Source organism: Betta splendens, chromosome 16 (assembly GCF_900634795.4).
Source record: "Betta splendens chromosome 16, fBetSpl5.4, whole genome shotgun sequence".
Lineage (NCBI taxonomy): Eukaryota > Metazoa > Chordata > Actinopteri > Anabantiformes > Osphronemidae > Betta > Betta splendens.
In genome coordinates, this window is record NC_040896.2 from 3,186,506 (window position 1) to 3,213,314 (window position 26,809).

The following is a 26,809-nucleotide window of genomic DNA, read 5'->3' on the forward strand; positions in this document are numbered from 1 at the left end:
TTAGTATGTAATAACAATTTTCAGCATAATCATGAACTCGACGAGGAACATTTTACATTAAGTTTACGAGAAACCTTTTATTTATTTTAGATTAGAATAATACCACTGTTTAGTTTTGGTGGCTTTACACACATTATGTTAATTTATTGTAAAAAAAAAAAGTAATACAGTTAATATATTTTATATAGGTGATTAATTGTGTCTGCACTAAAGTCTTTTCTCAAAACTACAATAAATGCGTTAATTAAAAAGTTTTTTTCAAGCGGAAGTGACGACGGACAACGAAACACTTCGGAGCGTCAGTAGCTAGTGTTAATAGATCTGTAGCATCTGTGCTGTTTTGCGTCTTTGCAATGAGTAAAAATAAGCCCAGTGGCGTGTCGTGGGTGAAGCCGTCTGAACCCTCGTTTCTGAAGAAGTTTAAAAACGACGTTGGATACAAAGAAGGACCGACTGTTGATACAAAGGTACGTGCTAGCCCCGTGTCAGCTAGCCATGCTATTAGGGTTCCTCAGGTTCATTGGGTAGTTCGGAGGGATTCGCGGATCGGTTCGCATTTACGACTCCTGGGTTCTTCGGTCGCACATCGACCTTCCCCCTTTGCTTCTCTGGACAAGGAAGACGGTTGGATTTGTCAAAGCCATGAATACTCCACGTTAAGGCTGAATGAGCCTCCATCAGCAAAGGATGAGGATGACAATCTCTCACTTACTGTACACTGCACTTCTTGGTGCTCAAGATGTAACCCATGGGTGCTACATGGCACCTTTTATATACTGTACAACCCACGGCATATATAAAAAACGACTCTAGCCTGCCAGTGAGAAATGAAGCCCTTTGGATTGAAGCTGAACACAGAACAGAACCTTAATATTATGACCTAAATAAATGAGAGCATTCAAAGGCCCTTTTGGCCACATACATGCAAAACTACCCTGGGTTGCCCATCAACCAGGCCGAGGTGGTTCACAAGCTGCTCGATAGCAGGGCATCGAGGGTGGATAAGATCCGTCCTGAGTACCTCCAGTCTCTGGATGCTGGGGCTGTCTTGAGTGACATGCCTCTGCATCATGGTGTGGAAGTGAGGGACAGTTCCACTGGACTGGACCGGGTGGTTGTTCCTCTTCATAAAAAGGGGGTTGGGAGAGTGTGCTCCAACTATAGAGGGATCACACTTCTCAGCCTCCCTGGGAAAGTCTTTACCCAGGTACTGGAGAGAAGAATTTGGCTGATAGTTGAACCTGGACACAGGAGGAACAGTGGGGTTTTTGACCTGGCCGTGGAACGCTGGACCAGCTCTACACCCTCACTAGGGTGCTGGGGGGTTTGCACAACCAGTCCACATGCGCTTGGTGGATTTGGAGAATCCCCTGTAGCATTCTGTGGGGGGTGCTCTGGGAGAATGGAGTCCAAGGCTCTTTGTTAAGGGCTCCCTGGTCTTTGTGCAACCGGAGCAGGAGCTTGGTTTGCATCGCCAGCAGTAAGTCAGACCTGTTCCTGGTGCATGTTGGACTTCGGCAGGGCTGCCCTTTGTCCCTGGTTCTGTTCAATCCTTTTATGGACAGAATTTCTAGGTGTACAGAGGCCGGAGGGGGTCTGGTTCAGGGACCACAGGGTTACACTCCTGCTTTTTACTGACATTGGCATTGTCCTGTTGACTTATTTTAAAATCTTAGAACAATAACATATCAAAATAAAACTCAAAATACTAGGCTTTTCTCATGCACAACAATTTTAGATCAGTCAGTGTGAATACATAAATGTTGTACATATCCAGTCTCCACCTGACTCTATGCTGGGCATCTTCTAATGGGACGTCAATCGACTTGTCATCTGTCAGCACATCCGTATCCGTATCTCCTCTTTGAAATAGTTCCGTCTTAATGTGCTTGTATTATTGTCTCAGCGCCAGACGATGCCATCTCTGGATGATGACGATAGTGGGAGTGATCGGGAGGACGAGTTACCTCAGGTTGTGGTCCTAAAAAGTGGAGACCTAACAGCAGAGGAAGTGAAGAAAATCAAGGGTGAAGCAGACGGCGATGCAGAGAAAGGTGAGATAGAAATAAAAACTATTTTATTCCCTCTACATCACTCTGTCAAATAACGTACAGTGGCAGGTCTGATGTATTAAAGAAAAGACTCTACCTGGACACAATGTTTAAGTTAGGTAGATTGTCAAGGCAACAGCAAGCATCAAAAATGCTTTTTGTTCTCAGTTTTCAATAAAAGATGTTTCCTAACTGCAGATGATGAACCTCCTCCTGATGGTAAAATCCTTTTCAAGAAACCGGCCAAGCGCTCCTCCTCTGATAAATTTCAGGGGATCACTGCCAGCTCCAGCAAAAAGAAGAAGAGTAACAAAGCGGCGGCGGCGGAGGAGGAGGAGGAGGGGAGGACAGAGGTAAAGTCTGGAAGGAAAGTAAAAAATAACAGCCTTCTCTCATTCGGTGGGGAAGAGGACGAAGATGAAGCCTAGACAGTAGCAATGCTGGCACCCAAGACTGTTGTAAACTCCTTACTTAAGTAAATGACTTAAAAGGAGCCACAGTGAGTCCTGAGGTTTTATTACTTGTAGTAGATGTTTAGTCTTAAAAGGTCACCTGTACAGATCCAAATCACTGGAGTCCACAGGATCACAGTAAAGAATTTTATGTATACATCTTTAAATAAAATGAATATTGATAACTGAACTCCATTTGATACATGCGGGGTCACTCAGACATCCAGTAACTGTCAGATTTCAGGGCAAATAGAAGATTCTTCCAGTGGCATGACTCTGCAATGAAATGTTGTTCAATAACCCTAAAGTGAATAGGATTTAAAATGTGTTCATGTTTCTGTGGTGCCTCTATGCAAATGTGATGTGCTGGTCATGTTGACGCTGTCATTGCTTCGATTGTGGTGTTGCTTCGTGTTTGTTAACTCTTTGAATGTAGGTTAATCTACATTGGTGTCAGAACTGTCATTTTGTGCCGGTGTTCTCGTTAGAATCAATCCATTCAGTGACGTATTGGACACACTGTGGCTACACAGGAGCTGTAACATTTTGTAAAGACATGAATTAGATGCCATTTTTATTGTGGATTTTTAGTGTTTCTGTTTGAAACCTTTGTATAAAGTAGTAGAACATCTCTAACAGTGTGCTGTTGTAAGTTCCCCATGTGCCTCATCATTTTATATTCGGGCTCCATTAACTATAGTGGTGACGTTTATCGTCCTCTGGGGACAGTTAGTGCCATGTTATACTTCCATTTGTGGTTTTGTCTATCTGGGTACTCTCCTCCTCTTACTATTATAACCATTTATTATATTACTATTCAGCCAGAACCTTGTTAACTGACACCAGCAGACTGCACTAAAAAAAACCTTTAATCTATTGGAATGTGGAAAAAAGACATTGTTTTTTGTAATTGAACCAAATAAGTGACTGTAAGGTGCTGTATTAATTGACACATTTGTGATAGTTTGGCATCATATTTACTATTACAGACAAGTGTCATATCATTTTCTAAAATAACATGCAAGCTAACCTGTGTTTAACATACACATCTTACTGAGCTGTAATATGTATTCTGAAAAGTGCATTTTAGGTAGTGATAAAAATAGAGAACCCAGAAAAAGAATGAGGGAAAAGAATCACAGAGTTACTTAAACCTCTTTAATCAAAAAGGCATGTTTCATTCTCACATCTGCAATCCCGTTCATTACAATTAATGGAAGAATCCTCACAAACCACAAAGATGCTATGCTCACCTTAGTCACCATGGACATCGTCCCAATAAGAAACAGTCAGTGAGTGTATTTATTACACAGACAGTGTAGTTAAGATATGATGTTTATTTAAGGCCAATACTATCTCATCCACCGTGATTTTCTTATGCTGTTCCCATGACGACCACAAACACAGCTTCAGCTTGATCTGTCCCTAAAATTATATTTAGGAAAACCTGTAAGATGTTTGAAATCAAAGGGGGATTTGGCTTAGTGCTGACAACATTCTACCACAGTGTTAAAAGACACCGACATTCAGCCAGTTAGAACAAGTAGAATGTAGCTTCTCAGTGTGGGAACACAGCTGCCTCCTGCAGAAATCTCAGAGGGACTGCACAACTTTTTTTCTTAGCTCATGAAAGAGCAAGCAGCGTCTGCAAAGAGTGTGTGATCCTTATATCTGAGAGGGGAGAAGCAGCACGTGTAATGTATTCATACATCACAAGTGATCAAATGCAGCCCACGGTTCCTGATCTGTCGTCCCTGCACTAACAGAACACTGCTGAATGTGGAGCCCAGAGAAGTTTACCAACATACTGTATGTCTGTAAACAACAATTGTTTGTGTAGCTTATAGGAGAATTCTGGTTTCATGTAATTGAAGCTGTAATTCATAGCTTTGGCCACAGTTTCTGTTGGCTCCAGACTTAAATTCATCAGTGTGATTAGAAGTGGTCAGACATGTTCAGATGTAAGCTAACCAGCAATTTAGTAACATTCAGCCAATTTTACTAATTTACGAAGGACAAGAACGACAACACAAAACAAATTCATCGTGTCTATTGCAACCTGACTGTGTAACCAGGGTTCAAAAATGTTCAACTTACATCCTACCCTGCAAAGTGGGATTGATGTTCTAGCCAATTAAGTCATTGTTAGAAGTCCCAATTCATGCTTAGATGGTATTTTGTACTAAGAAACAATGTAGTAGTTTCTCCACAGAGATGTTGGTTAGTATTGTACGCAAGACCATTTAATTGGTGCTACAACTTAGTGAATGTACCTGAGGTGTTGTTAAGTGTAGGTAAGTTAGTTTCCGGCCTTTATATTTTATCTTCCAAATCTGAAAACCCAGGTTGTTTTCAACCTGCCTAAATGCTGCTCCTCCCAATCTTCTGGTTGTCAGCACTATGAAAATCACACCCAGGCAAAAGGAATAAAAGTAATCAAGGCCTTGCAGTCTAATATTGAAACAATATGTTGTGCCAATGTAGCAGCATAAGGTGAGAGGAAGCTTGATGGTTTCTCCTTCCCGCTTCAAAACGAAATACACTAAATCAAATTGAACCAGGGCTGGATGATCAATGTTTGCACCTGAATTCATATGACTGAACATCTGTGCTTACTGACAGGATGGTGGTGGGCAGGTATTTCTGCTGCTCCCTCTGCTTTTCCATCAAAAAGACTAATCAAGTGGGACAATTTCATGAACTCAAACAAGAGGGAAGAGCATTTGTCTCAGTGTGAGCATAGCTGGGGCCTCATCTCCAACTTTGTCATATACTACAGCTGAACATTGGTCTGAGTGGTGCATAGAGCAGTTCCCAAGCCAAGTCCCTGGTTTAAGGACAGTTAATCTTCCTTGTTGTCTCTCCGTCTCCCATCGCTCACAGTACATTCAAGTAGAAAAAGAAAAGTGAGTCAAAGGTCACAGTTCCAGTGTGGGGAGGATCTCGGGACCTTCACCTGCCCTTTCAGGTCATCTTGGGGTTCATGGATTCTACTGGATGATGGTACCATCTTCCAGCCTGGACCTGCAGATGAGGACGCTCAGGATGGAGGGTCTGGAGAGCCTCTGGTGTTATGTGGATTTACTGTTGTTGCTTGTTTTGCTTGAAGTTTTTTCTATTTTTATGATTTTCTCTCCTCTCTCCTGTCTGTAATGTGCCTCTGTTGGTGATGGTCTTTCTATAAAAATTTCTTCTGTAGTTTCTTGCCCTTCTTGAGGGACAGCTTGTTCCTAATGTAGCCCCGCTTTCTCTTAGAGGTCTGCAGAGGGACACAAACAGTTCATTACAAAAGACGTACATAACTGGAAAACACATTTATTCATTTTCCTCTGGGACTGAGCAGGTCAGGCAGGAATACCAGCTTACCTTTTTGGATGTGTACTTCTGTTTATTGGCATTGCTGCTTCGCAGCTTGTGCTCCACGCGGTCTCTGTTCTCCTGCTTTTTGACCTTATAAATTCGGACCAGCCAGTGCTCAGAGGTGAAGGCCTCCTCTAAATGCTTCAGCTTGATGTCTTTGTTGCCGATCTCAGCATTGCGTGTCCGGTCAAACCCTGGTGGCGTCCGGAAGTCCAGCTTTGCAGGCATTAAAAAAACCAAACTCTGTTATTTGAGGACACTTACTTGGGAGGAGAGAGGTTGTGCAGAAACACTAACATCATACCTGCATCTCTCCAAAGCGGTAGTAAGACATTTTGTACATAAGGCAGTTGAGTAAGGTGGGGGAGCCGGCTTTATCCACCCTGAACTCTCCCTGTGGGGTAAAGTAGTCACTTTCCTGGGTTGAGAGGTGAGAAAAGGAAAAGTTGGAAGAAATGAGCGACTAAAACAACAACAACAACAACAACAACAACATTTTACAGCACACTTGTTGAGGCGGCTTTGATTTCCATCAGCGGACCTCAGAGACATTAAACATTCATATCAACTGCACTTTGCAGGCAGCCGCGCCATGTTTAGTTAATATTTCAAAGCTGCTGCACTCAGTCAAGTGAGGAGATGTACAGCACGTGCGACTTGTCTCTCACCCTGATGTCCCGGGGGTGCTCCCCCTCAGCAATGCGCACCATCCACAGGAACTTGTTGATATCATCGCCCGAGTAGCCGATCACGCCACCGAAGATGATGAGGACATAGTCGACGTCCAGCGACCTCATGATGTCATAGGCTGCAGTCTCATTAGACGACATTGCTTTGCCCACCTGTATACAAACACAAAACAGCTTGATTCAGCGGAACTGGAAAACAGATACATGATCTTTTAAGAGGAAACATTGACTTGGTAGTAATGGGACATACAACACAGGTTTAGAAACAGCGGTGTATTCTATGATGGAACTAATGGGATTGGGAGGGATTGGGGGAAATATCTAGCTTTAAATATTTTATTGTAGAAAGAGAAAAAGAGTATAAAACTTTTTATGATGACCACTTGGTGGCGTAATAGACCAAAGCAACACATCAATAGCATCCTGAAAACCCTCAGCTAGGAGCTGTAGACTGGCGCATGGATGCATGACAAGAAATGCAAAGTTAATAATATAGGAATAATAGTAACTAAAGCTTAAGTGTACAATTACAAAAGAATCGAAATGAACAACAACAACATCAGGTAAAACAAGATCTATGGATGAAACAGTACTGCTCTTTAATCAGACTGAAAGGATTGGACTGGAAGAATGAAAGGAGCTCTGACCAGTGCTATGTGACTGTTGTTCCATGTGTTATTGTCCACCAGCGTGGTTCGGTTTGCCATGCCTGCTATCTGGTAGCCGTAGTCCCACCAGGACATCACCCTGGCGTGTTCCTCTGTGTTCTGCCTCAACCAATAATAGGCCTCTCTGAAGTCATCCAGAATATTACGAGAGCTGGTGGAGAAAGGTCAGTTTATTCTGTTTATTTTGTTTCGTTGCATTATCATGACTCACTCATTTTAAGATTTAGAGGATGGTTTCAGTTTTATCCTTTGATTTTTGATTGCTATTTGGTGTGAGGAAAACACTCACCCGTCGTGATTGTAAGATGCCAGTACCACACTGGGGCTGGAGTAGGCATTGCTGGTGACCCAGGTGCAGTGGACAGCAAACATCATCAGCAACATTAACATCAGCATTGTGACGATGGATTTGACGTTGGGGCCTAGGCCCTCCTCGGCCTTCTCCTGCTCCGACACGTGTTTACGCACCTTCCCAGCCTGCAGGAGACGCAGACGGCAGCAGGGGGCCGTGAGGAAAAACTTCACCAAAACATGTGCACTGCTAAAACTGACCTGTTATTGCACTAAACCGATGTGACCATGTGCTAAGAGAATTCTCAGACAGATAATTTACTGTTGTGGCTGGAGACCTGCGATAGCTAATACATTAGTTCAGCTGGATCGATTTGAAAGAAAAGCAGAAGCTGCATGAGGAAAACATCGAAACGCAGAAGTGTTTGGTTTCCCAGGGGAAGAACAGGGAAGGAGACTAATGGGTTTACAACCTTCCATTAGATAAAGCCACTTAGCCTATAGAGGGCTTTGATGGAGGCCAGAGCTTTTTACATTATCAGTCTGACTTTCATGCTCATGCAACTGAACCCTGGTTTTTTAGCCACCTATAACAAATCAGCAAACCACTGTCTGCCTAACATCTAGCAGAGACCAAGCGCTCTAGCTTCTAAATGCAATGCAATCCGACAGGAGGGGGGAGGTGTTGTCAGAGCTTTTACACTGAAAATTTGCTGACTGCTGTTGCTGGAAAGAGGCCTGGTAAGAGCAGTGAGGCAGAACCAACGAAGTAAATTTTTGAACGGAAATTAGCTGAGAAATGCTCCGCAGCGCTAAGAGGAACTGCAGGGCTGTCACACTAAATCATAGCTTTAACAAATGGATTTGGTTTTTATAACCTTATACTGTGTTTGTTATTTGTCATTAAATTCCCAGTCTGTGCTTGGTAGCTTAAATGTAGTTCAAAGGAAGCTTAGGTGTAGTAACATATGTCCTAGCTGAAAGAACAGTACGACCCTTGACCTTGTCATAGAGGTTGCCGGCGTTCTTCCTGTCATCCTCGTCGCTGCTGTCCTCTGCAGGCGGGCTCTGTCTCTTCATGTCATCACCCAAGTAGTGTTCGAACACACAGGAGAAGGCCACAGCTGACAGCATGCACACCACTGGGGTCAGAGTCAGCATCAGACGCACCATGACACCCGCAAAATACACCGCGCTGATGGCGTAGAGCGCCACTGGTGTGAGGAAAGGACAGAAGCTGTTAGAGTTTCCCCCACATGCACATACACAGCTTCTTTTATGCTTATTGTTCATTTCACCCTATGAAACCTGATAGTCAGTGTAGTGGGCAAAGTTATTGTTACGATTTCTTTGGCTGTTGCTTTGTGAAATAGTGACTGGTAGCAAGTAACATGTAAACATGCCGTCAGCAAACGTCTACAGTAACACCACAATAACGTAAATGTCAAGACCTTTATCAGCAACAGTGTTATCAAATACATGATTGGTTTCTTACCAAAGACCCGCTCATCATTAATGTTCTTAATGCAGAACCAGAGGCCTGCTGGGAAGGTGCACACAAGGATGTGGAGGTCAAAGAAGAAGGATACCCAGGTGGTGGGCTGGTGCTCAGATACCGATGCTATAATGGGAATGTGGATCTTAGCATAGCTGTGGATAACATGAAGGGCAGAGAGAAGAAAGGCAGTGTTTTTCAAAATCAATGAAGTCATTTCAATCAAATTAAGAGTTTGTTTTATCTCCTTTAATGTCCACATTACTTATTATTATATTACATTATTAAAATTACCCAGTATTGTGATGGTAATGTTATGATACATATATATATTATCATTATATTATATATTATATTATTATCATATATTATCTATGTTTTGGCTCATGTGAGGCTTCTTTGGTCTAAATGGCCACCATTCACACAGATCTCAGTAAAACCTTCTATACATTTATAGGAAGCCAATGTCTCAAAAAGGTAAAATCGGATCATTATCTCTTGAGGACTGTGCTGGAGTTGCTTGACCAGAACAACATAAAAAAAAACTTAAACCTTTGATTTGATCTGATTCCAATTAAATCCATCCTAAAACATACAGGGAATGTAATTTGTCCCCACCAATTCAGCCCACGATAACGAAACGAGTATCCCTTTAATTAATTAATAAATGCTGTTCTATAACTTTAACTATAAGGTTCAATTATCTACAGACAAGATAGAAAGAATCATTTATCAAGACCTATGGATGAAACAGACAGTATTGTCAATGATGACTGCATTCAGAGAATGCAGGAGGACTTACGCAGTGTCCCAGAGGGAGTAGAAGCGCCCACTCCACGGAGCAATGTAACCTGACAGAAAAAAACAAGCACACACATTAGAACCAACACATATACAAACAGTGCACAGAAAGGTGAGTTTTATGTGCCACAAATTGTGTACTGGTACTCAAAATACAAATACACTGAAATGAGAATGTGCATTTTGACCATATTCATATTATATATAATAATATAATTATTATAATATATATCCATATTCAACTTTTGATGGCTTTACCGGATGAAACTTCCTGGAAAGTGAATGTGAGCTATTGTATATATCAAACAAGATGATGCCAACCAACCTGTGTAAGTCAGATATATGACCGAGAGGAAAACAACCCCAGCAGCCAGAGAGACGCCCAGAAAGAAGAGAGTCTGGAACTCCTGACGCGTCAGTCGGTCCTTCAGGTACTGCAGGAAGGCGTAGACCTGGAGCAACACGAAGACCCCTGCAGAGAAACATTTAAAGCATTGCTACCATTTATATGTAGATATGAGGATTTAACCAGTGCAGAATAATTTTATATACATTCACAATTTGCTTCAAAATAATGGGCATACTTTTCTTGGTGCATGATTTATTGTTGTACTGTATCTGTTAGGCTTTAAACCAAATCAAATGCTGTGTTGATAGATCATAGTAAGTAGTAAGTATAAATATGATGCTTCAGCGGTTCAACCATAACTTGCTGCTGATGGCACATATTAATGATTTCCTGCGGGGGCAACTAACCTGCTGCGGCCATATGTTCACTGGTCCTGATTGGCTGGAAACCCACAAAGGGGACCTGCATGGACAGAACCAGCCCGATGATGAAGAAGGTGCTATAGGCTGCAAAGAAAGATCACCCAGTTAAAGATTATCCACTACTGTAATGCCAGGGTTTTTAGTTTTCATATTGGCAATCACAGGGCAACAATAACAACCACGTGAATGAGAAGCACGTGTGTCCACACATGTTGAAGTACCACTTTTTACAGTGGTACTTCAAAATCCCAGGCAATTAAGTAACATCAAAGGTCGACATTATTAATCAATATTTACCGGCACCCCATCTAATTCTCTCTGGATTCTGATTTCATTTGAAGGTGTGGATTAACCTTTAGTAACAGATTAGCCACAAAATGTGATTGTAAATTGTATTACACCACACTTGCCGTGGATACCCAGCATCCAGTAGAACAGCAACCATATATTGCATGTATTTCTGTAATCAATGAGCCAGTGATTATAGGAAGAATTTATTAATATCATTCAAACCAATTGGGAGGAGCTTAATTTTTAATTCTATAAAATTTGCCTTCATTTTAATTAACACCAACATAAATGTATTTTAAAACAAACTGAGGAGGGGACATAGGTCCTTGTACAGCCCAAACACAGCCCTGTTGTGATGCTCTCTTCAGAGAGCGATTAGATTACATTTTGGTAAATTGTGCCAACAAGTAACCTGACTTGGATAAGGTCTCCTAAAAAGTATCTGTGGATGGAAATGCATCCTGTCTTTTGCAATTTTAATCTAATGGAACATTGCTTATAAAATAATAACCTTTCAATTGGACTTTATTACACTACATCTCCATTATTAGAGCGGTATGATGTAGCAGGGGGAGGCTGTAGGAAATTCTCCTGTCAGTTGACGTCGCCTGTCCCTGAATATTAATTAGACCGCAGCTTCCAGCCTCTGTTCTGTGCAGGGCTGCCTCTCACCTGGTTGCAGTGGGACAACCTGCAGGAACATTTAAGCTAGTTACAATGTTTCACTATTTGCGTGTTACGGGAAGAGCGATTTAATTTGAATATTGTTTAGTAACATTCTGTTATTCTTATTTTAGTACCGTATTCATTTTCTTATGCAATCTCAAATACCAACAGTATCCATCCTTTTGAGTTGATTACATAATGTAAAAAAAAAAAAAAAGAAAACGGAATAGAAGTATGTTTTCAATGAACACACCATTTTGGTAACACCAAATCTAGACCAGACCCTGCTTCAAATCTATCCAGACTTTTACAGGGCCTGTTATAGTAGGTCAAAGGCTTAGCTCCAAACCACAGTAGAAGGTATGCATCACAGAACACGGTGACGTATTGCAACTTTGAACTAAGTCAGTTAAACTGCTGCTGAGGGCAAGATATTCAGTGTTGGTCTTCAGAGAAAGAGTAGCGTGGGGAGTCTGAGAAGGAAGGCAGTAGGAGGAACTAAGTCAGCCTAATGTCAGTTTATTAATTTTGCCAGTAGTCCTACTGGAGGATTAAGGACCCACAGCCCACTCTCTCACGTCATCTTTCACTGTATCATCAGAAGTAGAAGTGTTGATTCTCTCCAATTCCACCTTTCACAACTTTCTTGCCATTCTAACCGTTGCGTACACGTCATATGGACATGGCATACGCATCTGAACATGAAACAATGGTGAACGGTTGCTAAGGGACCTGGGGTCAGGTTCAGTTTCATGATCAGTGAGGTGAGTTCACAGTGTGCACAGATAGACCTTCTTTGAAGTGAGGACAGCTTTAATCTTACCCCTCTCTTCTTCTGTCCTGCCTACGTTTCCACTGTGTCTCTGTCACATTTATCGCTTCTCTCCCCTCCCTTCTCTGGGAGACAACTATCAGCCTCATTACAGATCGACACATCAGCTGCTTATAGATGTTAATAATCATCGTAGGCTCAGTCAATATACGACAAAAAGAAAACGTGTGCAGCTTTAAAGACAAAACACTGCATGTTTGTGTGACCGCCCACCTATATAAACTCTCCGACTGAAGCGCTGCATCAGCAGCAAGACAAATACATGAAGAGGAATGAGGTTGATGATGAACACGTAACCGCCCCAAGCTGAAACCTGTGAAACACAGAACAGATTTAATAAGAACACTGTTGGTATCATTAATGGATTACACATGCACACATTCATAGCTGCATAAATAAACAGGCACCTCCAGGGTTAGTTTAATGTTCCTTGTTATAATGAGATCTTAAAACCTTCCTGAATATAACTGAAGCTTTTAGCTGCAGTGGATAATCAGTATTGTAACCTATGATTGGGCACTTAAGGGTGGCTGTACTTTCTATTACCCACAACACACAAACATAATACTGAGCTGCTTGGACAGAGCAGAGGGTGGAAAGCTGCACAACCCACCTGAGAGCTGTGATTATTCAGATTATGAGCTCATTGCCATTCAAATTGTTCTGATGGTCCCAAAGGATTTCAGGTTTGACACACATAAAGACAGAGGATTGGATGCGTTCAGAAAAGCAGACATATGCAAGCTTTGTAGATTTTTAGTGTTGGTGTCATGTAGCTGCCTGGCAGTGAGTGCCGGCCAGAAAGGAAAATCCACAGATTACAGCGTGATGCATTCATTGTGAATTCATTTGTCTCTGTCTCTGTCTGATGAAAATGGCTACCAAGCAATGAAGCAATGAATTAAACAATCCTCTGACTCACAATTGACAAGAACCTTATGTGGTAAGAGTGAGTAAAGACTAAATGTAAGTGGTACAGAAATAAAGAAATGTATACAAAATTCTTGTTTAGGCTTCTTTAAAAACTAACAGGGTACGGGATTGTAAATATAGTAAAATTGGTTTAAAAGCAAAGTTCTTTGTCCCTGTATCATAGACAAAACTTTAGTCAGTTTGAGCTCACCATGTAAAAATAGGAGAGGCAGCATCCTATGGCCCAGAACACAGATCCCGACTTCACCGACTTCACCTGGAGTTTACATAGAAAATTATATTGACAAGGATGCACATATCTCCAAATACATTAGCTGCTTCAATTAAGCTCAGCTGCTATGATCACTGTTTCTTCCTTGGCGATATTCTGCCATACCACTCACACAAAACAGCGTCATGTTGTACTCTTTAATGATCATGGGCCACACATCTCTGCCTTCCTGGCTACAGGGTTTAACAAAGCTAACATGCTAGGACTTCAAAGGCACAGCTGGGAGCTGCTAATACCCTTTGGATGAGTTGAGAATAGAGTAATGACTGACTGTAGTTAATAAAAAGACATAAAACACTAACAGAGATCATAACTTTGTCTCACAAGACAACAATGTACAAGACAACAATGAATCAATAAAATGAAAACAACTTCTGTGTGCTGTGAATTTTAGTGGGCAGAGATAGATGACTAATTTGCTGTTAACTGGTGAAGTAAACCAATATGGCTGCCTGGTTATGAGGCACTGTACAACTGGCAAACAATGTGCTGTGTGTTTGCAGCCAAAGGCATTTCACAGTAGAGTCATTTCATCCATTAATATTTCAATAGCAATAGTTAGTAGATGTTTACTACTCTCTAAGTTCACAGAAATAAGTTTTGTATTGTACTGTAGTTTTGTCCTTCCTACCAAGGACAAATCAGTCAAAATAGCAATAATAATTGTTATAAATAGTTGTATATTGCAGGAAAACAGATACATTATGTATGAAAGTACCCAGAGATAGAAGGTGAACTGCAGGGCAAAGATGGCTATGCCTTCATTGTCAAAAGAGCCAGCCACAGAACGGGAGATGTAGCCGGGGACAATTGCAATGAAGCAGGCTGCAAGCAGCCCCGCGCCCTGGTTCCACAGCTCCCGTGTTAGCAGAAAGGTGGAGATAGACGTTAAACCACTGAAGACAGGGGCCAGGAACACACACACGTCCCGGATGTGGACTGTAATGTGCAGCAGGTTGAGCACATAGTGGATGAGTCCTGCTGTGACCATCAGGCCCGGGTACACCTGCAGCAGGGGTGGATACAGAGGAAAACATAAAGGAGCTCAAATTAGCTCAAATGCTCCAAATGACTTCTGTGTAATGTTTATTGAGGATGTAATACAATGATACGATCACAAAACAGGATCATGTGACAGGTCCTGCCAGCTCAGAGAGAAGCTGGACAGAGAATGTATCTCCTTTTGTCTCAGGAGTCTGAATGTGCAAGCTTGAATTCTTTTTGTCACACTGCAAACCGACAACTGCACAATTTCTCACTCAAACAGACTGAGCAACACTCACCGTGCCCCCCACTATCCTGCCCAGAGGGTACCAGGCTCGTTCGTCAAACCAGTTGAGGAACTCGTAGAAGCCATTTGAAGACAGGTAGTGCGTTGACCTGTAATTGAACCTGAAACATTGAAAGAAACAGAGAAAGCCTGTTAAGATAGGACACAGAAACAAACTGGTCAATCAATTATTTTATTGTCAAGAGTGGGCGGATGTTAGTCATCAGTTTATCTATGAATCCAGGATTGCACAAAATATGGACTAAAGCATTTTAGTCTTTTATAATTCCTGAAAATCACACAACTTGATAGAATTATCAATAGACACAATTCATGCTTTCAGGTGTCACTCAGGTGCGGGTTCTACTGAAAGACGTTCAGTCCAACTCAGTGCTTGTCCGTAAAATCTCAGCTAATATCAGTATTTAATTGTTGAGGTTACCAAATCTATGGAGAAAAGGACTATTGGACAGCTCTGTCACCTGACAGTGTTTTCTGCAGTGTTCATTTTGCTTGACTTTTCTGAACCACAGTTAGGCTGCTGTTAAATGTTATGTCTCCTCTGCTCTCTGGTATCTGTTGGGGTGGTTTTGTAAGATGCTCGTTTCTGAAACGTCACATCTTCTGTTGTGTGTCCATTTTGTGTTCTGCACCTTAGCAGCGCAGTCAAGTTTAACGTGAATGGCGCTTATGTAGGTCAGCGATATCGAAAAAGCAGGAGGTACAGACACTTATGCTGCTGACTGGCCAGTTTAAAGTCCTGACACAACACACTGGTAAAAAGCTTCTCTGAACTGAGACATTTTCACACGTGTCAAGAAACTGATTCTTTCTGGAGATTACCTGTATTATGAAATATTAGGTTTTGTTAGTGTCAGTTCATTCAAATACTACACAATTTCCATAAAGCTGAGCTCATGGGGTTGGTTTGTTAGTCTTACAGGGTATTTGTGTATTATCTTCAGTGTAATCACCACAAAAACAGAAGGATTATCAGCAGATCAGAGGATCCTTTATCACAAGCAAATACTATAACACAGTGTTCTCAAATACTCAAATATATTGGAGAGGAACTACTCTGAAACCGAGATCGAATGGCATAGTCTGTATCGGAAGACATGGTTTAGGCTGGCAAACCACAGAGACACATTATCACACTATGACGTCTCCATTGACCAATGAACAGCTGCCAACAGTTTCAGTGATAAAACAAGTGAAACACACAATCCCTGAGATCACAAAGTACAGATACAGCTGCATCAACGCACACACACACAGAGGCAAACTCTCTTCATTCAAAGTGTCACATCACCTAACCACCATATTAAGGCTTATGTGCTAACAAATATAATACTAGATACTGTAGTATCAATCCTACCTGTGGAGGTGAGACCAGCCTGCCACAGCTCCCTCACTTTAAACAAGGACAACAATGGAATAGTTTAAATCATCAAAGTCAAATCATCTCAATACACTTGAGCCTCAATTGTCTAACAATTTTGACTGGAAGGATTGGAGTTGTTTTAGGACAACATATCCTAAATATTTAATAAGACCATATAATCATCATTAATTTACACTTGGTCTATAGGCAGATTTTTTTAAATATGGCAAGATAGAAATATAACAAGAACAACGTTTGTTGAGTAGGTTTTTTTTCTACTGTGTTCTGGGTTTAACTAGGGAACAGTGATGCAAATGAATTTATAGGAACAAGGGCAAATGCAGTTGGTCATTGTGAGACCTGGAGACTAGAGGACAGAGGTCTGTCTGAGGTGGGTGACCCCCCCCCACCAAGATAAAGGACACAATGTGTTCTTTGGCTGTGACTTCTGGGGCAAAACTGTGCCATTTGTCATTTGACTCCCAGACTGAAAGGACTTTAAAGCTGGTTCATGACAAGCAGCTTTTATTTGGGCTCGATAGAACTTTTGGTTCCATTCTGAGGGGAAAAATGAACATTTTTACTGCAGAAGGATGTTCCTAGTAAACATCAGTGCATACTGGAAGCCAATGTCATGAAGTTAGTGTATAAAGCAAAAAACACCCAGCTCCTTCAACAGCCAGTGATCCGAAACAGGAAACAAATAATTTCAAACTACAAACTTTTTTGGAACAACCTACAGGTACAACCTTTCCTCCAACCTGTACAGGAGTTACAACAGCTGGAGGTCTTTTTCTGGGCCCAGTTCTATACTGATTCGTAAGCACATAACCACTTGTGTCGAACAACTTGATTCTTTTAAGGTTTGGATGTTGAACGAAACACTAACACCAGAACTACTAGTAGCATCTAATTTGCATTATTTCAGATTCAGTGCACCCACTGTTATTTTCCTTTCAGCATTCTAGTTCATTATTGGCATGTTGTGTTCACAGACACAGTGACACAACTGGCAGGATAGCAATAATCTGCTTTGTGAATATTTATGGCGTTTTGCTTGTGTTTTCAGTAGAAGAACAGTATAACAAAATAACAATTCAACTTAGTTTTATTTATATAGCACAGATTCACAACTATATAGAAAACCCAATAAATCCTACTAGAAGTAATCACACCACATTTGTTTGCCTTCAGTTAATCTGGCCTGGTCCTAAAGGTACTCTTTATTTAGGACCACTTCTTTTTTCAGAATCACTTAGAATCACTATAGAGCAGCATTCATATCGTGACACTTGCTGAAAGCCTTCCCCCGTCCTATTACTTCTTTAATCTCAGATGAAGCTGGTGAAGTGCTTCCTCCAACAGATAAGAACATCTTTTATGCTTGGGCAACAAAGTGTGGCCTTTTAATTCTATTAATAAAATCATTCGTAACACCTCCAAAACAGAGAACGTCCGTGTAGTCATTCAAATAACCACACTGGATGAATGAACAACCAACTAGACCAGTACACTACAAACGTTCCAGTGCTTTGCATCATAACAGTCAAAGCCAGTTACAGTTGGCCTCTAAGTGACAACTTGTGGGACGGTGTACTGCATAGTTAAGCTACTCACACCAATCACTGATTGCACAACCACACATGGCTGCGATTCCATAAACAGATATGTATGTGTGTGTGTAAACGTACTTGTGTTTGTGTATAGTTCATTGGTTTTCTTCGCCGCTAATAAAGGCACAAGCAGTCTCTGCTTGAGCAGCAGAGCATGTAGTCCTACCAGTATTACCAATTTAGCTCCCGTGTAAGTAGATTCAGTGCTTTTTACTAGGCGAGACTAGAAACTAACAACTTTCTGGCCAGATGTCTAACATTTGAGAGACAAGTGAATGAAAGAAATCTTCTTTAAAAGAAACTTCTTTCTTTAAAGAACAGTGTGTTGAATATACAGTAATAATGATAGGATTGCTACTGTCTTATGTGTAAGATGAGATCAGACAGTGAAGCTGGCACATCATCTGAATTTAAACTATTTTCTTCTTCTTTCTATGGAAGTTTGACGTCGACCTGTGCATGTTCATGGAGAGGGGACCACTGATCTGTCTCCCTGACGCCAACGTGGTCAGGCAGCCTCACCTCCACACAAAGAAAGATAAGAAGCAATTACCTCACCAATGAAGAAAATGCAATGGGCAAAGAGAGAGCTCCAAGAGGTGATGGTGTAGAAAACCAAGTCAAAATGTAACATACAGGTAGCACAAAGGACCTCTTGAATAAGAGTCGAGTGACATAATAAAAAAACAAAAAGGGACAGAACACAATGATTTATTGCACAGCTGTTTTATCAACTCTATAATGGTAATCATACTGTACTGGTATTTTCAGGACACAGAATACTAGGTGTTCAGAAGTACCACAGCAGTAAATTCTAAACTCAAACTGAAAGCTGAGTAACTTAAGTGACAGTTTGTATCACAGTGTGCGATAAGGCTTCAGCTCCATCAGCAGCGGAAATCGTGTGACACTTATTTAGAATCTGATAAATAACATTATACATCCTCAGTCAGAGGATGTAATATATATATATATATATATATATATATATATATATATATATATATATATATATATATATACACACAAGAAAGAAATGGCTGAGATGCGAGAACAAGGCTCTGTTGGAATGCTACTACTCAAGTAACCCTAGTCAGAGGGGCTACATGCAAAGAATGTGCGGTGAATGGGAACGGAGAAACCCACATTCAAGACTGACTGCGAAGCAACTAGTAGCTCAGTGTTCCAACATCCACAAACGGCAACTGCTATCACAACTTGAGATTGACGAGATACAACACAAATGCTACGGCAAGGGGGAGCCAGGACGCCAGGTCAGAGGGGAGGTTTCACCATCTCCCCATCTACCCCAAATTGGGTACGAAGCCCCAGTAAGCACAGATACGCTGAGCGAGGCAGCGACTGACCTGAAAGATAAGATCATGGCGAGACTGAACAGGCAACCCCGAACCCCACTACAACGGCTAAGTGAAGTACCATCAGAAAATCTCATGGAAGATGTGAATGCAGCATTGAGAGCGATCCCTACCACAACAATCACAGAAACCAATGAGCTGATATACGCTTCAGCATCAGTGATCTTAGAGATGCTTGGCTATAAGAGCAACCATGGGAGCCATGAGAAACAATACCCACCATGGAAACGAAGGTTGGAGGCAAAAATCAAGGCAGCTCGGAGGGAAGTGAGCCAAATGACAGAGGCCCAGAGAGGTGCAATGAAAAGACTGATGCCCAAGAGGTACAGCCAGATGCCCATACCTGAAGCACTCAAAACTGCCAAGCAAAGGCTACAAGCCTTGGCCAGCCGCCTAAAGAGATACACCAGAGATAACGAAGCCAGACGAATAAACCGGCTGTTCGCAACACAACCTGCGAAAGTGTACTCTCAATGGCAGGGTAATAACAACAGAGCAGACCCACCAAGGCTGGAAACTGAACAGTACTGGAAGGATATATGGGAAAGGGAGGCATCACACAACAGTGATGCACAGTGGCTGGTGGATCTGAGGGAAGACCACAGCAACCTCCCTGAACAGAATCCAGTGACTATCACAGTGGCAGACATCCAACATAGAGTCTCAGGTATGAAAAACTGGACAGCACCTGGCCCTGACATGATCCACGCCTACTGGCTAAAGAAGCCCACTGCAATCCATGAGCGCCTGGCAGCACAAATGAACCAGCTGCTAAGGGATGGGACTCACCCTGAATGGCTAACCAAAGGGCGAACGATCCTGATAATGAAGGATCCCTCAAAGGGTACAGTCCCATCCAACTACCGGCCAATAACCTGTCTCTCCACAACATGGAAGCTCATGTCAGGCATCATCGCAGCTAAGATAAGTGGGCACATGAGTCAATACATGAGCGAAGCACAGAAGGGCATTGTTAAGGATACCAGAGGAGCCAAACACCAACTCCTGGTAGACAGAACAGTCGCCCAAGACTGCAGAATGCGACACACCAACCTGTGCACAGCCTGGATCGACTACAAGAAAGCCTATGACTCAATGCCACACACATGGATCACTGAATGCTTGGAGCTGTACAACATCAACAGAACTCTAAGGGCCTTCATTGCAAACTCGATGAGGTTGTGGAGAACCACCCTTGAAGCCAATGGGAAGCCACTTGCCCAAGTATCCATCAAACGTGGCATATACCAAGGAGATGCACTGTCCCCACTGCTGTTCTGCATAGGTCTGAACCCCCTCAGCCAAATAATAAACAAGACTGGCTATGGATACCGACTCCGGAACGGGGCCACCATAAGTCACCTCCTCTACATGGATGACATCAAGCTGTACGCCAAGAGTGAGCGAGACATCGACTCGCTGATCCACACCACCAGGATCTACAGCTCGGACATCGGGATGTCATTCGGACTCGAGAAATGTGGGAGGATGGTGACAAAGAGAGGCAAGGTAATCCACACAGAAGGGGTCTCACTCCCAGAAGGAACAATAGCAGACATTGAGGACAATTACAAGTACCTTGGAATACCACAGGCAAACGGCAACCTTGAACAGGCAACAAGGAATGCGGCAACAGCCAAATACCTCCAACGAGTAAGGCAAGTCCTAAGAAGCCAGCTCAATGGCAAGAACAAATCCCGGGCAATAAACAGCTACGCTCTGCCAGTGATCAGATACCCTGCGGGAATAATAAGGTGGCCAAAGGAAGAGATACAGACCACAGATGTTAAGACACGAAAGCTCCTCACCATGCATGGAGAGTTCCACCCCAAATCCAGCACCCTGAGACTGTACGCTAGCCGCAAGGAAGGAGGCCGAGGAGTAGTGAGCGTGAGAGCCACTATCCAGGATGAAACATCCAAGATCCATAAGTACATCAAGGATAAGGCCCCGACAGATGACGTGCTGAGTGAATGTCTCAGGCAGTGGAGAACAGAGGATGAGATGCTGGAAGAGGGACCATCATGGGAGGACAAGCCCTTGCACGGGATGTACCCCACCGGAACATAACTGAAGTGGCTGATCTCAACAAATCCTACCAATGGCTTGAAAGGGCTGGGCTGAAGGACAGCACAGAGGCACTCATCCTGGCTGCACAGGAGCAGGCCCTGAGCACCAGAGCCATAGAGGCCCAGATCTACCACACCAGACAAGACCCAAGGTGTAGACTGTGCAAAGAGGCCCCAGAGACGGTCCAGCACATAACTGCAGGGTGTAAGATGCTGGCAGGCAAAGCATACATGGAACGCCATAACCAAGTGGCTGGCATAGTATACAGGAACATCTGCGCGGAGTATGGACTGGAAACCCCAAGGTCAAAGTGGGAAACACCTCCAAGGTGGTAGAGAACGAGCGAGCCAAGATCCTGTGGGACTTCCAGATCCAGACTGACAGAATGGTAATGGCGAACCAACCAGACATTGTGGTGGTGGATAAAGAGCAGAGGAAAGCCGTAGTGGTGGATGTGGCAATACCAAGCGATGGCAACATCAGGAAAAAGGAACATGAGAAACTAGAGAAATACCAAGGGCTCAGAGAAGAACTGGAGAAGGCTTGGAAGGTGAAGGCCACAGTGGTGCCTGTGGTGATCGGAGCACTAGGGGCTGTGACCCCCAAACTGGAGGAGTGGCTACGACAGATCCCTGGAAAAACATCCGAAATCTCAGTCCAGAAAAGTGCAGTCCTAGGAACAGCAAGGATACTGCGCAGAACCCTCAAGCTCCCTGGCCTCTGGTAGAGGACCCCGAGCTTGGAAAGTGGATGAGACCACCCAGCGGAGGGTGAGAATAGAGTGTGTGTGTGTGTGTGTTGTGTGTGTGTGTGTGTGTGTGTGTGTGTGTGTGTGTGTGTGTGTGTGGGGTGTGTGTATATATATATATCTATAGATATATATATATTATATAGATATATTATATAATTAATATATATCTATATATTATATAATATATATATATATATATATATATATATATATATATATATATATATATATATATACTATATATATATATATATATATTATATATATATATATATATATATTATATTTATACTATATATAATATTATATATATATATATATAATATACACCTGTACTGTACTGCACTGTGCCAACACAAACTGTTCTGTCATTGTATACTCTGTATACTCCTTTCTTATCTTCCTGAAATGGAGTGTAAAAGAATTTCTTTTTTTTCTTTTAAATAAAGTGAATAACAAATAAGGTGTTTGCTCATGTACAAATGAACTAAGCCCTTAGACTCTGCCAAATCACCCCAGTGTAGGAAGCTGTTTTTATTGTGAAACTACTAAATGAACAGGAAGTAAAGACAGGTGCAGTGAAGGCAGGCAGAACATTACCAGGAAAGAAAGCCAGCATTCAGCATCAGGTTCTATACACTTACAAAAGCAGAAACCACTTTCTAACAAATAATAAATTATGTTAATGTGTCTAAATAATTTAGGCACCTAAAGTTGAAGGTGTGCATGAGAAGGACTTTCACTGCGGAGATCATTAGGCAGATAAAAGTGGGGAAGGGTTTAAATCTGAGCCAGGTTAAATGAAGCCAAGAGGCAAAGATGAAGGTCTGCTTTCCTATTCTGTTTCAAGCAAGCACTTTTGATGTCTTCCTCTAAATCAACCTCCTTTTTCCACTTTAATTCCAAAAAAGTTGTACTCCATACGCATTCAATGCATTTGAGTCTAAATCGTGCCTTAGATGTACAAAACAAGGTGAAGCACACGACAGCTGACCCACCAGTAATGTTTCGACAGTGTGTGCACTGGGCTGGCTGGTTCCTGTGTTCAGCTCATTCTCACCAACTAGGACGGCTGATGTTTAAAAAAAACCCTGCTTGTTCTTTGTCAAGGCCGCAATTGAAACCTTATCCCTGTTATCTCTCAGTACAAGACGACAAGCGTGCAATTTGATTGAACAGTGAGTCGATTCTATTTTACCCACTTCATCCCTGCAGGGTAGTCGGGGCTACACAGCCAGCTGTCTGCAGATTTTAGGCTTCTGCCTTCCTCACACAAAGAGCACAGCTTAATTAATCACAAGTCTTCTTGTGCCCTGTCTGTGCTAAAAAATAATAATCGTAGTAAAACACTTCGTTAAACATCTGCTCCTAACTGATTTTATTTTTAACCTAGTGGCAATGATTCTCTTTAAAATGATAAATGGTCCACATTAATATAGCGCATTTAAACAACCTTTCAGGGGTCCAAAGCACTTTACAGTAGCTTCTCATTCACTCTCACATTCACACACTGGTGCCACATTTTAAGTGGTGCAGGTCTGCAATGATTCTTCTTCTTCTTAAATGCTAGCCTTAAGATCATAGTTATATCATGTCATATTAAAGACATCTGGTCAACAGGTTTCAGACCAGAAAATGCTTTCACAATTAAGTCCACTATGTAGAATTTATGTTATATAAAAAAACTCAATAAATTCTGAGGAAATATTCACAGAACTCGAGCTCTGAAGGGAAGATGACAGGTGGATCAGATGCAGCCTTGACAGACTTTGCTGGTGGGAGGTCCAGCTCAGCAGCAAGCATCTGACAGCTCTAAATAATCACTTTTACTTCTTTCTAATGCTGCTCTGCGTATTAATGACACAATATGCATTTACCACTCAATGCATAACTAACCGTGCACTGCTGCTAAGTACCGTTCCTTGACCTGCTTTTGCTTTCAGGCGTAATAACACAATCTCACACCCCTGATGGAAAAAACTTAGAACAGCTAGCCACATCAAAAGGACACATCAGAGAGAGTGTGTGTGTGTGTGTGTGTGTGTGTGTGTGTGTGTGTGTGTGTGTGTGTGTGGATGAGACAGGTATAGAAAGTGTAGCAGAGTAGGGCATCAAACTTCTGTAAGAAACTATAGCCTGCATAGTGATAGGAACTTTACACAGAGAAGAGAGAACACGCTGTGACATTTCCTAACCACACATCAACAAATCCTAAATGAATGGTACTACGCATTAAAACTACTTACACATTTATAATGCAGCATTGTGATACTCACACTTCACACACAGAGGATTCCCCTTAGATATGTGAAGTGAGGCAAATGAGCTTCCTTCCTGCCTGCAATACTGAAATCATCATTTCAAAAAGGACTTAAAATAAACAACAAAGAAATTCAGTCATGCTGCATTTTGTATTTTGATAAAACTGTCAGGTTTGAGATATTACACATGAATCACACATATTTCTCACATCTAAGTATCGAGTACAAACTGCTGCCAGCACAACAGCAAGGGAAGAACAACAGAGCGATGCAGCAGGGTAATACTAAATTACACTGTGTCACACGCCGCTCGGCTCCTCAGGCCGAGACGCAGAAGCTGAAGGGCCCTCGTGGAGCCGACACTTGTTAGACTCCTCTGTTATTCAGCGCACAGACATGAAGCCAGCACTTACTAATCCACAATGGTGGTCTCAGAATAATCATTAAATGCTTTCAGTGATGCAATGCAAGCTTGGGCCAGGCAACAGTCCGCTGCACTGCAAATAAAAGGCCTGGGTAGTTTCTGGCAGACCGCCCCTGTATAGGTTTAAACCAAAAAACAAACGCAAAGGAATCTGATCCTCCTTTTTACACTAGTTTGATCCCCATGAGGGAAAACCGCTGCACGGGGTGTGTATGACAGGGCTACTACAGGGATGCGAGGTCTTGGCCAAAGATCTCGACGAGGGGCCAGAAGGAACAGGGAGTTAAACAACAGAGGACTGCATTAGCAACTGATTCACAGCCACTCTACTGAGGCACAGCTGTCCGTGTCTGCTGCTGAGACACGGGCGTTCGGCCTTTACCGCATTTGGCTGAACTTCCCGAAAATCATCAACTCCACAAGATTATCGTTTAATCGTGACACCAAAGAAGTAACTAACAGTGCTCCGGGACGAGCCCGTGCTGAAACAGGTGCAGCGGTGCACAGCCGATTACACTGAATAATCTAAGTACTGTGAAAGGAAAGAATGGGAACAGATGTGATCCTGTGGATAATGAAGTAGAAAGTTCCAACGGCTCGATCTGATGAGGCCACGGCCAACGTGCCTCACTCGGCCGATATTATCTCACACTTTACGTTAAAGACACGGGATTCACGTTATGCGGAAACGGCGAGCGCACGGCAGTGGCCCAGAGAGCCAATAGCTGAAGTACTGTTTTAACCAGGGAGTAAAGATAAGGTTTGCGGCGGGGCCGAGCTCACGGCAGCCAAGCCTAAATGCAGGGACCCCACGGTGAATCCAGTTACACGTCTTGTGTGACATGTTTAAAGGCAACTTCCTCCCAACGCAACGCAGTCCTCACTAGCCGACGCACGGCTCCACGCAAGTCCGTGTGGGCGACAAGCGAACTCACCAGGGGTCAAACTCGTGGATGATGCTCTCGAAGCGAATGACAGCGAAGAGCCTCGAGCTGAATCCGGCCAGCCACGCCAGGAACAGGATGGTGAACGACAGCAGGGACTGCCACCCGGCCGGCTGCGTCAGGCCGCCGGACAGCCCCCCGCCCGCCGCACCGGCGCCGCTGCTGCTGCCGCTGCCGCCGCTGCTCCTCTCCGCGGCGGCGGCGCTGCTGCGGCCGTTCCCGGAATACGACGCCCCGGAGTTCACCTGGGATTTGTGTTTATTGTCGGAAACCGTGACAGGCTCCGCCATATTTCACGCTGGAGAGTCGGCAATGAAGCACGCGAGGAGAGCTATCGGGTATGACACCGTAGAGAACCCCCCTTCCTCCTTTTCTCTGCCACGCTCCACTTCCGAAACTACTTGCACCAGTTTCCCTACACGCCCTGCATTTCCTAAAAAAACGACGGCGATCCCACACTTTGTAACCTTACTTTGTACCGAACTAAAATGTGTTAAATAATCCCAAGGAGACACATTACAACACGGTTCTGCTCCATGACACATTGAGCTCCAACAGTTCCTCCTTCCTCTCTTGGAGCTGGAAGAAGGGGCGGGAGCAGCGAGTGGAGCAGGAAGCGATTCCAGCCTGTCACAGCAAGACAGGTACAGTCAAGAGGCGCGCGACGTCCGAAGTTGACCAATCCCACGGTAGTTTGCGCTTGACAGACAACCAAATCAACCAATGATATAGTAGATGTGTGACCACTGGAAAATCTGTAGTGAGAGAAAAGTGAAAAGCCGCAATCAAACCGAAATTTGCCTTAAGACCAATATCCGGCAGAAGCATAAAGGCGGAAATGGCGTTATAGTATGAATTAATACAGACACGAACCGCGACACCGAGTTCTGAAACCACGAAAATAATAGGCGTTGTTGATTCAAGTAAATTGTTTTTTTTTTTAAATTAAAAGGTCAAAAGTGTTGGAAACTTTTTAATGTTAGTTTCTCCACAAGTAAAGTAAATGGCAATATTAATTAGAACAAGTTTGTCTTTCCTTGGTGTACTTGCATTTCCTGGTTATTTCAACCACCCTTATTTTATATTCTGACTTGAAGTTTTACAACTTCATTCAATTTGCATTACCACCCAACACTGATGATGAT

At 42.7% G+C, this 26,809-nt stretch overlaps 2 protein-coding genes across 2 annotated transcripts; one reads left to right on the top strand and one right to left on the bottom strand.

Annotated features, from left to right (window-relative positions):
• Nucleotides 1–262: 262 nt before the first annotated feature.
• kiaa1143 (KIAA1143 ortholog) lies at nucleotides 263–3,134 on the top strand. The gene is made up of 3 exons (XM_029130500.3): nucleotides 263–467; nucleotides 1,907–2,054; nucleotides 2,250–3,134. The coding sequence occupies exons 1-3, from the start codon at nucleotides 354–356 to the stop codon at nucleotides 2,477–2,479; spliced, it is 492 nt and encodes a 163-aa protein (XP_028986333.1). The 5' UTR covers nucleotides 263–353; the 3' UTR covers nucleotides 2,480–3,134.
• Nucleotides 3,135–3,639: 505 nt separating this feature from the next.
• LOC114843687 (dolichyl-diphosphooligosaccharide--protein glycosyltransferase subunit STT3B-like) lies at nucleotides 3,640–26,229 on the bottom strand. The gene is made up of 16 exons (XM_029130493.3): nucleotides 25,656–26,229; nucleotides 14,855–14,963; nucleotides 14,290–14,577; nucleotides 13,491–13,556; nucleotides 12,581–12,680; nucleotides 10,564–10,662; nucleotides 10,133–10,279; nucleotides 9,809–9,857; nucleotides 9,007–9,161; nucleotides 8,514–8,725; nucleotides 7,510–7,697; nucleotides 7,200–7,371; nucleotides 6,532–6,705; nucleotides 6,168–6,281; nucleotides 5,870–6,079; nucleotides 3,640–5,762 (listed from the first exon to the last, which is right to left on the bottom strand). Exons 1-16 carry the CDS (start codon nucleotides 25,952–25,954, stop codon nucleotides 5,682–5,684), a joined length of 2,463 nt encoding a protein of 820 aa, XP_028986326.1. The 5' UTR covers nucleotides 25,955–26,229; the 3' UTR covers nucleotides 3,640–5,681.
• Nucleotides 26,230–26,809: the final 580 nt, after the last annotated feature.